The 17,470-nt window shown below is 39.2% G+C and overlaps 1 protein-coding gene across 3 annotated transcripts in view; it reads right to left on the bottom strand.

The window, feature by feature from the left end:
- The window catches only part of LOC310639075 (uncharacterized protein), a 367,032-nt gene that overhangs the window by 114,853 nt on the left and 234,709 nt on the right, over positions 1–17,470 (bottom strand). For all 3 annotated transcript variants that reach the window (XM_083360476.1, XM_083360475.1, XM_083360477.1), the window contains exon 4: positions 8,211–8,416. In XM_083360476.1, coding sequence (XP_083216602.1) covers positions 8,211–8,416 — 206 coding nt within the window. The remainder of the gene's footprint in view (positions 1–8,210; positions 8,417–17,470) is intronic.

The raw sequence follows: 17,470 nt of genomic DNA on the forward strand, positions 1-17,470 counted from the left end.
GCTCTCATTCCAAATGTTTACTATGTTCCGTCTGCCAGTAGTAATTTGCTTAGTCAGAGTCATTTGTCTAGGTTTTCTCATTTTCAGGTCCACCATCTTGAAAAAGCAAGTTATATAGTCAAAGACGGAGATATTGTTGCTGAAACCATGTTGATTGGTGGTGTTTATTACTTAAAACCAAAGCCTAAGCAGCAAGAGCAGGCAAGTATACACGTTCCAAAGAGCACAGGCCCAGAGAGAGACGTCCCAGAGAGAGATCCTGTTGCTACTCCAAAGGTTCCTAATAATGATAAAAATACAAAAAAGACACAGGTTGCTCACAGCAAGCCTGGGGTTCCTAATAAAAATGCTAAAGTTGAGAATGCACTAACAGGTAAACCTTTGCATTCCAGGTGTATCCATAGGTGGCACAGAAGATTGGGTCATGCCAGTTTCCGTGTCCTGAAGAAGATGCCAGAGTTCGCAAGAGGTTTGGATCTAAAGGGGTGTAAGGTGTTTTTGGACTGTGCTGTCTGCAAGAAAGCCAAATCCAAGGCAGCAGCAATTCCAAAACGCGCTACACGCCTGTCAACACGCATTTTTGATTTGGTACACACTGACATAGTTGGTCCTTTTGCACCAACACTTGGTGGTAAAAGATATTTCTTGACAATCGTTGACAATTATTCTAGATATGGATATGTATATCCTATGAAAGAAAAATCTGAGACCTTTCAGATCTTTAAAGACTTTGCTAGTCTTGTCTATACCCAATTCGAGGTCAACATTGCCAGAATCCAGAGTGATCGCGGTGCTGAATTCATGTCTCAGCGTTTCCAGGACTGGATGCGTGAGAATGGGATAGTACATCAGACATCTGCTCCTTATACTCCAGCTGAAAATGGGGTGGCAGAACGCAGAAATGGAGTTCTACAAACCATGATGCGTTGCCTCCTTGAAGATGCTAACCTTAGTCTTCCATACTGGGGTGAAGCTATCAAATATGCTAACCATATCGTCAACCGTACTTGGAGTAGTGTGATAAATCAGACCCCTTATTTCATGTTGTATGGACACAAGCCTGATCTCTCACATCTCCATATTTTTGGTTCATATGCTATGGTGAATATTCCTTTAGCCCAAAGAAAGAAAGGGGGTCCTGCAGCAAAAAGGATGAGATTTATGGGCATTGATGATAATTCAAAATGGAGCAAATACATTGACTCTCATCATGTTATTGTGGTTTCACAATCTGCTACTTTTGAGGAAGATGCGGACTGGTCCAGGATTCATTCTAACGATCCTGGAGTTTATTTTCCTAGAGATGATGTTGCTGATGCCACGCAACCTGATCAAGAATCACAGGAGAATGTTCCTTCCACGACTTCTTCTCAACCTACTGTTCCGTCTTCGCAAGCCGCCGATGTTGCTGCTGGCGACGATGATGAAGACGAGGACGACACAGAAGAAGAATGGACGGTTGGCCCGAGATGTTCCAAGAGGTCCACAAAGGGAATCCCTCCAAAACGGTATTCGTGGCAAGTAACAAAAACACCTGTACCTTTGATTTGTAATGTAACACTTCCACCTGAGAAGTTCACACAGATCAAACATCTTCCTGAATCAGAACAAGATAAATGGTTTGAGGCAATGCAGGCTGAAATGGACAGTCTAAAAAAGCTCCAAGTGTTTACACCTGCAAGCCCTCCAGCAAACAAGAAAGTTATTGGTACTCGATGGGTCTACAGGATCAAAAAGAAGCCGAATGGTGAGTCGTTGTACAAGGCCAGACTCGTAGCCCAGGGTTTTGCTCAACGTTATCCTGAGGACTATACAAATACATACTCACCCACAGTGCGGACTGAAAGTGTGAAAATTGCTTTAGCCACTGCAACTATCCTTGGCCTGGAAGTTTTTCAGTTCGATGTTGAAACGGCTTATCTTCACGCTGATCTTGATGAAGACATCTACGTCAAAGGTCCTCCAGGTTTCAGACAGCAAGAAGGGGATACCTGGTTTCTACACAAAAGTCTTTATGGTCTGAAACAGTCTGGTTTAATGTGGTACTTATGTCTTTCTGACAAACTAAATTCAATGGGCTTTATTAAGTCCGAAACAGATGAATGCGTGTTTACCAAAAGATCCGGTAATAGGTATGAGATAATTCTTGTTTATGTTGATGACATTGTTTATATTGGTCCAAATAAGCAGATGAGTGAGGTTTTTGCTAAAGCTTTACAAAAGTTTTTCACATTGAAGTCTTTAGGGTGTATTAACACTTATTTAGGTGTTCAAATTGCCAAAACTCAGAAGGGGTTCAGTCTTACACAAGGAGAGAAGATTGAACAACTGTTACATCACTGTAACATGGAGGACGCTAAGCCTGTGAGTATACCCATGCAAACTGACTTTCACATTTTGGCACATGAACCAAGTCCTGAGTTCGAAGATCAAACACTATATCGCTCAGTCATTGGGTCACTGCTGTATATTAGTAGTTGGACTAGACCCGACATTGCACTTAGTGTTAATCTTTTATCACGACACGTAGGCAAGGCAAAACAGTTTCATTGGACATGTGTTAAAAAGTTATTGAGGTATCTAAAACACACCAAAGACATGAAGTTGTTGTTGGAACCCACACATACTGACTATGCAGAGTTATGTTGTTTTGCAGATTCAGATTGGGCGAGTGATAAGAAGTCACGGAAAAGTACATCAGGTTACATGATGTTTTTAAATGGATGTCCTGTTTACTGGCATGTGCGTAAACAGAATTTTGTTTCTTGTTCCTCTACAGAAGCTGAGTATGCTTGTGTGTCTGATGCATGCAATTCTTTAACCTGGTTTGATGCTTTAGTCACAGAGATCTGGACACATCCGATTCGACCAATCACAGTAATGGAAGATAATGAATCTGTGGTTTATATTTCTGAAACACGTTTTACAGGTTCAAGGTCCAGACACATTGACATCCGATATCAAAACATAAGGCAACTGGTTAAACAAGGTTTTGTGACGTTACAGTATGTGCCTACACGTGATCAAATTGCTGACATGCTGAACAAACCACTTCCTACAGCCCAGCATGAGTATCTGCGTGAGAAGATGTGCCTTACCTGAGTCTTCACTTTGCTGACGAAAGAAGGGGAATGTCACTGCACGTTTTTTTATGTTCGTCAGAAAAGTTCATTTCTAACTGTACATTTCCCCTGCTCTCTGCACCTGTTGTGATAACTTATCTGGTAACCATAGTGAATCCCATATGACTAGCTATGTTATGGTTTAAGTCTGTTTAGTGCGCATGTCTAGAAGAAGTTCCCAGAGTTATTATCTGTATTGTTTTTCTTCACTTTGCTGTTACTGTCTGTTACGTTAGGATGAAGCTAGCTAGCTCTGTATAATATATATTTAGTTTTTATATTTTTGTAAGTAAAAGGTATTTAGTAAGATTATGCGTCGTGTTTTTCTTGCCTTCCTGCAAGTGTATCATGCATTCTCCGAAGCACGGTCCGTCGCCCTCTACAAAGGTGATTTTTACCTTGACACTTAACTGGAATAACACATTGTGTTCTGTTGTAGAAATAATATTATCAAGGGTGGTTACAAATACTGAATAAATCATTGGAGCGATTAGTTCAGGATTCTCCACACCAGAGGTTGCCAACTTTCTTCTCTGGAGAAGACAGAAGCCCTCCCATTGTCCTTTTGAGGGATTTGTTGGTCGGCCTGTGTTGAGCTAGCTGGTAAGGTGGTCATTAAAATGGCTAAAATGGACAACTGAGGAAGCTGCAAGCACTCTTTCCCTCTCTTGCAGGTTAGGCAAATACATTTCTTTTTAGGACCATTGGGCGGTAGACCACATTCTACCTGTGGACTGTAGGACACCTGGTCTCCACTGTCTGAGATTAACTCTGAAGGGTCTTAAACTGGAGTTTTTAAGGGATTGCTAAATCGGAGATCTTTGACAAGCAAAATTTATGTTCTATCTCTAATATTATAATATGACTTGTATATTTGTGGCTCAGCAAAATTAACGTCAGGACCAATGATAGTTTAGTAAACCACACATTCAGGATTACATAATTAATATTAGTAACAATTGAATTTAAAAGATGTTTACAACATGTTCCCGAGGACAAATTTCAAATTCAATTAGAATTATTACCGTAAGTATAATTTATTATATTTCAAATTCATAGAGTAACCTAAATTCTTTGGGTGGATTACAAATTTATGTAAACAAGAAAAACTTTTGTGGCATCTTAATAATTGCCAAATATATCATTGCATACATCAGTGTTTCTCAAACTTTCTGTAATTATAGGTCACTAAATAAGTCTTTAGCAAATCTGGGGATCGCACCGTGAAACAAGTATCTCTTCCCCATGTTTATGAATGTAGGAAATCTAGTTTTTGATTTTTTTTGCAGAATACACTAATAATCATACTCATTTGTGTTTACCTTGCTATCAGCTCCATTTTTAAAGGACATTTAAAATGAATTATTCTTCCAAATAAAAACGTATTTGTTCAGGTATTATTTTATGTATGCATTCTATAATAACAACTCTTGGCACAAACCTGCCAGTCAGGAATGATCTTTAGTAAAATTCTCCAAATATAAAAAAGCTAGGAGTCCAATGAAATTCCATTTTTAAGTAATCATTGCAATTATTGCTATTTACATGCTTCTTTGGGGGTTCCTGGTGTAAGTAACCTTTAGCACAGTATGTATGGACACTCATGACCTGTTTGACCAGTTTTCAGTGCTCACATTACTACTCATCACTTGCATATTTCAAGAATTTGTCCATTTTCCCAAACATGGAACAAGTACCTTTAGCTCTGACTAGCAAGCTGAAAGGTCAACGGAGAAGACACAGCTTGGGCCTGGTTAGCTGTCTGGTGATAAACCAGGGGAGTCAGTGGCTAAGATGGCAAGTGACTCTGATCTGACCAGGCAAATGTCAGTGACGACCCAGAGGAGATAAACAGAGATGACTTCAGAGAAGAATGTGATGGATCCTTAGTGGACTTCTGTGAACCGCAATTTCACAAAAGTTTTGTGAACTGCAATTTCAGAATCACTGGCTGAAGTGATTATGGAACACAATTCATTTCACCTATGAAAGTTTATACAATAACAAATTTTCTCGTCATAAAGTTGCCATAAGAATCTTTGGTAGTTGTGCCGCAAAAGACTTGATTCATCTGTTCCCCTGGAAATGTATATAAAATATTAAAAGCAGTCACTCAATAGCTGAATGAAAGAAAATGGAGATTTTCTAAAAGTAGAAAGAAAAGAGATTTCTCAGTAGCATAGGAACAATATAATAAAAATGTAAAATCTTATTCTGTGCAACAGGCGGCACCTTAAAATAAATTTTACAAAAACCAAGCAGTACCATATGAGATTTTTCACAAGCAAATGAAGAAAGCAACAGAGGAAAGGATCAAACATTTCGAAGAATACAAGCCTCCTTCTGATTTATTTATTGATTTAAAACATTTATAGAGCCTCCCATCTTAGAATAAACTCTGGATGGCTCCCAATCAAACATTATAAACATCTCTGCATCTGAGTCATATTGTGTAGTCACTCTTAGCTCTCAGTAAACAGGATTTACATGCTTACTTTTTGCACAATAAATTGCAACACCGGGAGAAGCCACACATGGTCAGCAAGACACTTGTTGCTTCTTTAGGCTCATGTCCTGACAGAAGTGTAGCACCAACAAACCCAACATGCACAGAACACTCCAAGGAAGGCAAAATATAAAAATGTGACACACTTCAATTAGATACATCTTTGGCTTCTGTTGTTTTGGTTGGAAAACAGCTGCAGGTGTCCTCCAATTAGCTCCCCGTTTTTGCAAATATCAACTGTCATATTTAATCTGTTCCGATCATTGTGCAGCTAAGTCAACCTTCATCGTTCTTTCATGATACATTTACAGCCTGGGTTTCTAGCGTTCAAGCTAACTTTCAAGCTAGTCAATTAATGCATTATTTACAAGTTCTGTGTTATTAAAAGCAGATTCTTAATTTGCTAATGGGTTAGTAGTCTCTGGGCAACATTCCAATTGGTATTATATTGAGGAGAAATAAAATAAAATAAAACAATCCCTAGTCCCAAACTACTGGGGAAAGGGGAAAAAATGTAAGGCTGATATTTAGCTGCTTTGCTGCAGTTTTTATTCAGATGATATGTTACTTTTAATGATTTTTCTGTCTCAGTTCCCATAGATTCGAATTAAAGCAGAAGCTAGCCAATTGCTTTAAAATAGGGAAAAGCTCAACCTCACTCTTTTTTCCCCTCATATTTGTTTTAGAAATGTCAGGCTTTCTGGAATGACTCAATACATGTTTGTGCTGCAATATAAAGCAGCCAGATTTACAATACTGAACTACCAACGCAACAGATTAAAAAGGTTAGAAGTCAAGGGGAATTAAATACAATTAGCATTTTCTTGCTTTTGTGCTTCCCAGAGCGATACATAATATGCCAAAATGCTTATTTAAATTTAGACTACTTTCTGAAAATTATGTCACCAGGATTTCATTTTCCCCCCCTAGTGCCACCTTTTTCAGGCTGCATTCCACTTTACTTTGTTCTTCACTTCTTTAGTCACTTCATTAAGACCTGAGCCTACTTCGTCTCCAGCTCCTCAGCAGCTAAATTACAGCCACCAACCAGAGAGAGTGGCCCATCATTAAAATGCTGACATTAAATGTCTGAAAATAATTCACGTTAGTGACATTTATTTACAGGGCATACCTACAATTTCACAGCAACATAAATTAGTTTCAAACAGTAAATGTCAACATTTTAATAGTGACCATCACAGCTTCAAGATAATTGTGTCAATATGAGGCCAGTTGATTTGAGAGAAAGGGAAAGGAAGATGGGTTTAATTATGGATGAACATTAGTTCAAAAACTCAGTTTTAATCCAAGTTGGGAAAAGATGGAAGTTTTGTATAGAAGCAAGTCAAGAATTGTTGCAAATGAACAAAAAAAACCCAACAACCCACCAGTCAAGGATCAAGGATCACATTGCAAATCACAATATGGATTTTTGCCGTTTGACCATCACTGGCTCGGCTGCCTTTGGAGGAATTATGTGAGGTGTTGCTGATGCTGAATAGGTGCAAATGTGGTTGTAGGAATGCAAAGTCTATATATGGACTTTAAAAATATGTTCCATTTTCCATTTCACATTCAAATATGCACATGGCCATTTACAGATTTAAGGACAGACCTGGTATTGCTTTGGAAACTGCCCATCACATAATTAACTAAAGGTCAAATTAGACACACGGCTGGTCATATGGTTTAAGCCAACTGGCATTTTATTGCTTGTTATGTTTTCTTATGTGTGCTTTGCTAGTCAGCAAGGGGAATAAGAAAAAAAGGGAGTAGGTTTTGTATAACAAAGATAACTATATTATCCTGAAATATTATTCTTAGTTGGGCGGGCTGAGATAGAAAAGACAAGAGGAGTGCTTATGGCAGATATATTATAGTAGGTAGGTATCTTGTTGTACACAAATGCACAACTAATCATTCTCAGAAAAGCTATGGAAGAAAAATGTTAATTACATTTATGCAGTAGCTACTCCCAATTTAGTGCTCTCCACATATAGCTGGTCCTCGATTTATGGCCACAACTGAGCCCAAAATTTATGTTGCTAAATGAAACAGTTGTTAAGTGAGCATTGCCCCCTTTTTATGACCTTTCTTGCCACAGTTGTCAGTTGAATCACTGCAGTCATTAAATTAGTAACATGGTTATTAAGAGAATCTGGATTTCCCCATTGACTTTGCCTATCAGAAGGTCAGAAGCGCTGATCGCATGACCTCAGGAGACACTGCAACCGTCATAAAGGCATTCCAGTTGCCAAGCACCTGAATTTTGATCATGTGACCACAGGGCTGCTGCGATGATTGTAAGTGTGAAAAACAGGTCATAAGTCACTTTTTTTCCCAGTGCTGAGGTAACTTCGAACGGTCACTAAACTAATTGTTGTAAGCCAAGGACTATCTGTCTTTGGAGGCTACAATTTCTGAGTTTTCAGCCAGGGGTGCCTTTTAAATATATCAGGACTATCTGATTGGAGAGGGTTCTTCTGTAGGCCACTCAATTTTTTTTTAAAAAAGCCAGACAACCTTGATCATCTCCACGACAGAAAAAGAAAAGAAGAAACACAGACTCTATTTCCACTCACTTGGTCAGAAGTATCTCCGCGAGCGCTCCGACACAGATGGCTGCTACGTTGAAAAGTAGACCTGGTGGAGGATCCTTAAATGCAACGATCATCTGGTAGACCAGAAATGGAATGCTGATCATGAGAACCAGAGCTGTGCAGAAGACGGCCCACTGATGCCACTGTGTCGCCAGAAATCTCCAGGGTGACTTTCTCTCAAGTTGGTACTGGAGAGGAGACGCAAAAAAGTAAGCATGATATTCAAGCAACTTAGGGCCGTGCAATGACAAACGCTTGCTGCCAATAGTTTAGAAAGGGAAAACTTATGAAATGGTTCATATTGGATCATAAATATATAAGTTGTTGGGAGCTTTTCTGATTTTCACAAAAGGATTTCAACAATATTTCTTGTTTGCTTATATTGAGCAATGTATTTATGGCAGGAGGGAGCATTAAAATGCAATCAATGACTGCATATACAATATTTGGGAATTTTAAAGATTAAGGCAATGGGCGGCATGTACCATCAACAGAGAATGGCCTTGAGCTACTGGAACAAATCATTTGAGATTCAGTTATTGCATATTAACTTCCTGAATCTTCATTCTGTCAAAAACTAACAGGGAAAACATATTATATGAGATCAAAACTCAAAAGGCCCACGTCAGAAAGAAAGCAACATTCATTTTCCGGGATCCATAAATGCTACATTTAGTAGAATCTGTCCTAAAGAAAGAACAATATGAACATTAAAAATTGGCTCTGTTGCTTTGCTGTCACCTATCAGGAATGAATGAAAGGTAATTCTTTTCCACTCCAAGCTTTGAATGAAGCCAAGAAATTAAAAAGAATGTGTTTCTGGAAGTTGTAAACACCCCCCTCCCCCTATATGTTTACATTTAAAAACAGAAACTTAAATTTGCAAAATTTACATTTTAAAAGCTCACATATACAATTAATATCTTAAAAAGTGTAACACAAGAATATTTTTTAAAAAACGATTCATTGAAGTTATATTCAAAACTATATATATTAGGGAAAATAACATGCAAAAACTGAGGGTATTAGAGTAAGTTAGGAATGAAAACAAACAGATTTGTAAAGCCGATCTTAAAAAAAATGCTCTAATTGCCACATTACTAATTGGGACCTGATCGATATAGATTCAACTTCCCTAATTAAGGCATTGTACACATTCTCATTTTATTGCTAAGTCTGAGTCTTATTTACTTCATAAGTAGCCTTATTTGTGTTGATACTTGCCTCTGGAATTCCAAAGTCACTCATGGCTAGTGCAGAATTGATCCTGGGTCAGTTCAAGACCTAGTCTCAAATTCTTTAGAGCAGCCACACTGACATTTGGTATTTAAATAGTAACACGTTTAAGACAGTTTTGATTTAAAAGACCTAAGGGAGCCTCTTGTATGCCACATTTGATGAAACTACGTGCAAAATGCTGGGAAACTATCAGAGGGGCAAATGAAGTTCTTAGCATGCTTGATGATTATGAAGGACTCTGGAGGACTATGGGATGTGTAGTTTCATAAGGCTAAGTTAATTACAACTTCTATTTGTCTGTCATTTTCTTTGAAACCATAACTGAGAGAGCTTTAGGATCTAGTGTTCTGTACCAGCCTGCTACCGGCCCTGCAGAAAAGGCAGGGACAACCCCTTTACAAACGGCAAGAGGCTGGAATAAAGCCTGCCAAATTTATTAACATAAAACAGACACCAACCATGAAACAGGAGCTATGAAACAGGAACTATCCAAGCGGTTGCCTTCAGCAAACCAGCCCTCCCACACATTCCCCTTAAATACAGCTCAGGGCGTGGCCTCTCTCTGCCTCCTTCTGAGGTGCCCCATTGCCTTCCTCTGTTTACTCCTGATTGACTGCCTCCTGCGTCGGGCGTCCTTGAACAGGGCCAGCTGTGGGTCATCTTCATCCACGCTGTCAGGCTCACACAGCTGGGTCTCCACCAGGTGGGAGGGGCCTGGCTGAGGGCTCTGTGGAGCCTCAAAGCCATCATCAGCAAGCTCTTCAACACCCCCCTCCTCCTCCTCTGAGTCGTCCGACCCAACTGCCGAACCCACAGGCTGACCCTGAATCAAAACATCTAGGTCTGTTTTGTGACCTTAAGTTTCTATTTACCGTAATTATCACAAAAAATATACAATTTTCAGTCTTGAACTCTTTTTATCACTGAATAAGTAACCTTTTCTTTCAAGGTTTTTTTTCAATTTGAATTGCTCATGGTTATTAAAAAAACACAAATTCCAAAAAGAAATGTCACAAAAAAGCTACCTAGATGCTAAAGAACAATTAATCACAAAATTATTATTGCAAAGTATGCCACATCTACTATAATTTATATCAGTACAATTGACAAATTATGTGACTTATACATGCAATGAGAAAAAAATACTGATAGGGTGAAATATCACTAACCCATGGTTAGGATTAAGCATGACTTGCAGATATTTGGTGTTTAAACACGTTTCACCTGCTGTCATAGCCACAGGTGTAAATAAATATTAACATCTCAAATCAGGATATAGCTTTGATCAGTTAGAAGAAAAATAATATGCCATGCATCACACAGGGGGATTTGTTACATGCAACAAATCACATGCTTGTCAAATAAGGTTTTTCCCCCTTGCAAACACACCATGAATTATACTTTTTTTTGGAAGGGGGGGGAAGATACTTATATGGTATCTTGTAGTCAATGGAAGTATATAAGTTAAATCGATACCTTTAACTGAACAAGCCATACAACAAATATTTCTCTTTTATAAAGAAGTTTGTGTATTGCCTTTGTAACACTTCAGAAAGCTCAGAGGGTTGCCAGCTGGATAATCTGAAGATCTTTTCAGCCTTAAATGCTGCAAGCCTACATGTGCTTCCTTGGAAATAAATCCAATTGAATCCAGTGGGGCATACTTCAGAATAACCATGCATAAGATTGGACTATTCAACACAGTAGGTGATGTGATGGGAAATTGTACTTGTTGGCTGCTGCTGCTGAGTGGCAACCAGGAAGAAGGAAAGTCTTCTTTCTTTAAGAAAATAGAAAACATTGGAAGCTGCTTTTTACTGAAACAGACCACTGGTCCATCAAGCTCATATCGTCTACTATATAGAGTTAGAGACAAGGATTCCCCCCCCAATTCTACCTGAAGATGCCAGAAACAAATCTTGGGAGGTTTGCATATATCCATTACAGCCAGCTGTCTTTCCATAGCAGTTGAAGGGAAGTGATGACGGAGGCAGAAAGTCGGCACTCCTCAACCTCCAGTCAAAAAAACATACAGTTCTGTGATGAACGTGAAACTCTTCCGTCTTATTTATTAAAGATCAGTGGTGTCATACTGAAGAACGTCAAGAGAGATAGAAGTTTCATTGGGATCAGATGGTTTCCCACATGTGATCCCAACAAAAGCCTCTGGTTGTGAAGCTCAGGAAGAAAAGAAATTCCCAATGATGGAAAAATGTATAGCTTGGCATTAGTGATGATCAAATGGGATTCTAACAAATACAGAGTGGCCTATTTTGACATAAGATTTGGGTTGAGCTTCAGGGGCTATGGCTGAGAATATTTTCCGATCTCTCTTATCAATTAACTCACTTTATAAAAGCACTTGAACTATGGATTGTTGGAAACTTTATTTTGGATTGACTAGAACTCTTGCTTTCGGATGCAAAGCACCTCCAGTATCTAATTGAAACTATTTAGTTAAACGGTCTTTTCTATTAAATAAGAAATGGAATCATAGAATCACAAAGTTGAGAGAGACAGATTCCTGTCCAGGACTATTTCAGAAACATGACTATTCAACGTTGTTTAAAAACCTACAGTGACAGAACATCCATAATTCCAGGAAGCAGATTCTTCTACTGTTTAACCATTCTGAGACAGGAAATTCCTTATTTGGTCTGGACTCCCACTGTAAAGTTTCACCGATTTTTCTTGTCCTACCCTTAGCCGTTGTGAAGAATAAATCCACCCCACTTTCCCTGTGGTAGCTTTTCAAGTATTGGAAGGCTCCTATTTGGTCTCTCCTTAGCTTTCTTTTCTTTAGGTTAAATATACTGAGTTCTTTTCACTGGTCTTCATAGGAGCTTTGGTGCTCTTCTCTGCACTTTTTCAAATAAATCTGAACTAATTTCAAACTTGGACAATGTATCAATAGTTTCAAGACTCTATTGGAAGCTACATCCAGATTTACACACTGTGGAAAAGTGACTCTTCTCAATGCTTATCTTTGGCTTAACACTGCCTGGGCTGCTTACTGCAGTGTATCATTCTTCTTCAGATTTCTATATTTTTAACTAAACGTTATTGTTCATGTTATTATTATTAGAACAATCTCTCCAGATTTCTATCTACTGTTGAATAAATGGTGATTTGTTGAATATAGTTAATTTTCTGTAGTTTACGTGTGTGCTTCAACAGGCACAGAATAATGCAGAATAGATCTTTCAATGGCTATTAACCATGATGAATAATTTTCTAGTACTTTGGAAATACATGAGAAGGAAAGTAGTTCACATCCTACTTCCAAATGGTATTTACAGTAGTTGGAAACAAGAAGCTGGGCTAGATCCAATCTTTCCTCATCTCATCAGACCCTTCTTATGTTCTTAAGAATGCTTTCAGAAAAGGAAATGTGAAGAAAACTTTATTAATTTCTATTTTCTGCTTCGTTCTTCCATAAAGTATAGGTGCTGGGAATTGGTACAAAAAGAGTACTTTGATCTCATGATAAGGAGATTGAATTGCCTATTAATTTTGGGCTTATGTGTACTACTGAGTGTTAATAGTAAACTTGCCACATTTAGTTCTTGGATAAAAGTTTTGCCAGTGTCAATTAAAAAAAAAGTCTACTTTTAATTTTTTTTTCACCGCACTAATTTGTGGCTTAAATGGATTTGTCAAACTGAAATATGAAAGGAAAATCATGTCTGAGCTAAAAATGGAACAGTGGGTGAAAAAGTCCTCTTGCTATATTTATGATTATCCAATTACTCTTATTATTTTAGTATGAAACAAATTCAGCCTACCAGCACAACTCTAAGGGGTTTTGCTCAAAGTAAGTCCCACTGACTTCAGTAATGGTTGATTCCATTGAAGCAGTGCTTAATAAAATTAACAAAGAGAAAAAATATCAGAGTCAAGCCTATATGAACATGTAATTGAGTCACTCAAGTGGCACCTAGGCCAGGGATAGGCAACCTTGGCTCTTTTATGACTCATGGACTTCAACTCCCAGAATTCCTGAGCCAGCCATGAGTCATAAAAGAGCCAAGGTTGCCTACCCATGACCTAGGCTATCCCTGCTTCTTTCTACAACATTTTGTATGTGTTTTTAAGAGCAGTGCCTGAACTCCATTTAACTGAATGATCCCTTAGTTCCCATTTGGGTCAGGGGCACCACACCTTTCAAGGTGCTTGCAGGCTTAAAGGATTAGTCGGTGACATCACCATTGCCTGGGGGATGCCTGTGGTGGCTTCTTTCATTTCCCCATCAAAGAGCTGGATTGAATGACAGTAGCCTACCTCACCATGCAGCAGCACTTGGATCTAGATTAGAACATGGGCTTGCTAACCTCCATCCCCAAGTCCTAACCACATGAGCCACTGCATTCCTGGTCCCTTAGTTACATGTCTGTTTAAGTGCAGAGTGCAGCTGCATGAGTGCTTTTGGGGGGTCTCCCGATACTCCCATATTACACCTCTGCTCCGTGAGCTGCACTGGCTTTCAGTTGCCTTCCGGGTGAAATTCAAGGTGCCAGTGATGACATACAAAGCCCTACATGGCATGGGTCCGGATTACCTACGGGAGCACCTACTGCCAGCGTCAACATCCCTCCGTCCTGTGCGCTCCCACAGAGAGGGCCTCCTCAGGGTGCCACCGGTCAGAGAATGTCGGCTGGTGACCCCCAGGGGGAGAGCATTCTCGGTGGGTGCGCCAATCCTTTGGAACCGCTTACCAGCTGAAATCCGGATGGCCCCCGACCTTCGCTCCTTCCGGAGTGATCTAAAAACTTATCTATTCCAACAAGCCGGCCTGGCCTGATGGATTTGGGTTTTAAAATTTTCTCACTTTATTGCTTTATTGTATTCTTACTTTATTGCTCTGTATACCGCCCTGAGTCCTCCGGGAGAAGGGCGGTATATAAAACAAACAAACAAATAAATAAATAAATAAATAAGTGTTTATTAGATAGGAGAGGAACAGTTTCTTCTGACTTTCAGTGCATTTATTGAAAACAGCATGGAGCTTGGGATCAGCTGGCTGAATTATGAGAACTATCGCAAGCAACCCTTTTGGTAGTTATTAAGTGACATAATTTTGCCTGGAGAGCCCATAAACTCTGTTAAAATGTTTTGGGGAAACATGATTGGCAAATGTGCAGCACATTTCAACATTCTTCCGGCACATTCTTAAAGCAGGTACATCTAAACTTGGCTTTCAGATTAGCTTTCAGCCTGCAGGTTCTGGCTGGTGCTGTTCTGAGCAAATTTGCTTGTCTGTAACCATATATTTATTTATTTATTATTGGGACTTATACTTATATATACTATACTTATACTTATACTTATATATACTCAAATACTGTTGTTCACATGAAATTCCTGATTCAACAAATGTATTTTAAGAACAGTCCTTTTCTTGGACTAAAGGCACCATCCCACAGAGCCATAAAATAATGGTGATGCCAGTTTAATTTTTATTGAAATCCTCCCCCTCTCTTCCACTAACTATAATTCCAGCATTTCAGAGGTTGCTGCAATTATTATTATTATACAAACTTGCTCAATTTTGTGAACGTGCCATGACAGGTGAAAGATGCTGAATGTCAGGTGGGGAAAAAAATCCATTGCCTGATTAAAAATTTCAGGGTAACTATTTAATAATGAGCACATCTGAACATAGATCTTTCACTCAGAGTCATATTTCACATCATGGGTACTGTAAACTCTCTTCTGATTAAAAGAGCAAGTACATCAGATTTTACCAGCCCCTCCACAAGCCCTGTTATATCTTGCATAGCAATACATCAATGTTCACACATTTAGCGGAACATCAGCAGTACAGGTGTACACTCCTATTGCCACATGCACATACGATCATAGTGCAATAGGGCTGATAGTGTTACCCTGGAGTTGCAGAAGTTGCATGGGCACATCAGTTTATAGCTAGACTTCCTTTTGTTGGGAGCAAAGTAAATAAAACCAAGCCAGAGCCAGAAAACATGGTTTCTAAGGCTATACAGACCTCCCAATTTTGTTTGTGAACATTTACAAACAATGATAAAAGATATACATCCCTTATAACGGGCTTGATAATTATTTATGGATGCTAAACAAGAAGCAAATGTAAGGGTTAGATGTAAGAGGTTCCAAAAGTTCTGGGTGCTCCATTATGGAGGGTTTTAAGAAGAAATTGGACATCCATTTGTCTTCTACCCATCTTTTCCTGAAAATAAGACCGGGTCTTTTTTTTTTTTGCCTCCAAAAGAGGCACAGGTCTTATTTTCCGTGTGTGTGTGTGTGTGTGTGTGTGTGTGTGTGTGTGTGTGTGTCTTACTCACCTCTGGCACCCACAGCCCAGCCCAGCAGGTCCACTTCTTCTAGGGCTGAAAGAGCAGCTTCATTCTGGCCTGAATTTTGTAGTCAGGCCTTTCTGGAAGGCCTTTGCAGCTGAGTACCAAGCTATGGATTGAATCTAGCTCCGTCCTTGGCTGCAGATGTCTTGCAGAACTAAGCTATGGATTGAATCTATAGCTCAGTTCTTGGCTGCACAAGCCTTCAGGAAAGCCCTGTGACTGAGAAATGCAGGCCTGGCTGCAAAACACGCCTCAGAAGAAGTGGGCCAGTGAGGGGAGGCCTGGCTGCAAGGTAGGTAGGTGCGCATAGGGCAGATCCACCCCCACCCCCACCCTAGCTAGGGCTTAATTTTGGGGTAGGACTTATACCCAAAATCAAGCCTGCAAAGGTCCCTTCTAAGTCTGTTATTCTGAAATTCTGTAATGCATGCTAAACCTATGGACAGTCTTTACCTTGTTGTGGAAATCCACCGGCTCTCTTGGATTTCTAAACTCTTCCTTTTACATAGTACCCATAAGAATTCCAGCTAAGTGCAAGATTAGTTAAAGGCACTGGGCATCTTGCAATTGGTTAGAGCAGGGGTAGGCAACCTTGGCTCTTTTATGACTCATGGACTTCAACTCCCAGAATTCCTGAGTCAGCTGACTCAGGAATTCTGGGAATTGAAGTCCATGAGTCATAAAAGAGCCAAGGTTGCCTACCCCTGGGTTAGAGGCATTACGCTAGAAACTAGGAGACCCTGAGTTCTGCCTTAGCACAAAGCCAGCTGAGTCAGTTTGAACCAGTCATTCTGCTTCAACCCTAGGAAAAAGGCAATGGTAAAGCACTTCCCAAAAAATGTTGCAAAAAATAAATAAATCACAAGCAACTGTCCACATGGTTGCCAGGTATCAAGACTGACTGATGAAAGTGAACATCCACAGAATTCCAGCATGGTAGGCTGGACAAAGAAATTTTTCTGGGACAAATTATCCCAGAACAAATCAGTGTCAAATCACTTTCACAATACTGCAATATTGTGAAATTATCAGGAGATAATTTCAATTAAGGATTGCTTTCTTTACTCACTATGGATCATTATACACAGGATTGAATCCTGTATTAATTACTATACTATATTTCAATAAGATTCAGATTAAAGAGTTAACTAATATTTTGATAACCAAGGAGGCTTATCCTTTACTTGTTTTTGATAAGCTCCTTCCTTTATTAAATAAGGCTCAGTGAAAGAAATCTAAATCATGCCCATCAGTATTTCAAAAATATAAATATGTTGACATTTGATCCCAATATGTTTTTCACCTCAACTGATTTTTCACAGTTCCTATAATACAAGTTAAACCGATAGGCAGCCAACTGTTTGAAAGGCTAATGTGGGAACAAATCATAAAAGCAGCACCAACTCTTTATTTTGCCCATAAATGGTACTTGAATACTCATACATAAGTCTTCATCAGCTCTTGATGCTTTGCAAGCTTTGACCCGAATTGATGTTTTTCTTTGTAATTCTATAAGAATATCTCAGCCTGATTAGCAATTATGCATGATAGCCTATCAAGTAATTAAATTATATACACTGTTCTTCTGGGATGGAAGGATGCTCATGTTTCACAGGATGTCTGCATGAAAAAGTCTGTTGGTCTTGTGCAATTTCTCCCCCTGCACAA

This window comes from Vipera ursinii (genome assembly GCF_947247035.1).
Source record: "Vipera ursinii genome assembly, chromosome: 3".
Taxonomy (NCBI): Eukaryota; Metazoa; Chordata; class Lepidosauria; order Squamata; family Viperidae; genus Vipera; species Vipera ursinii.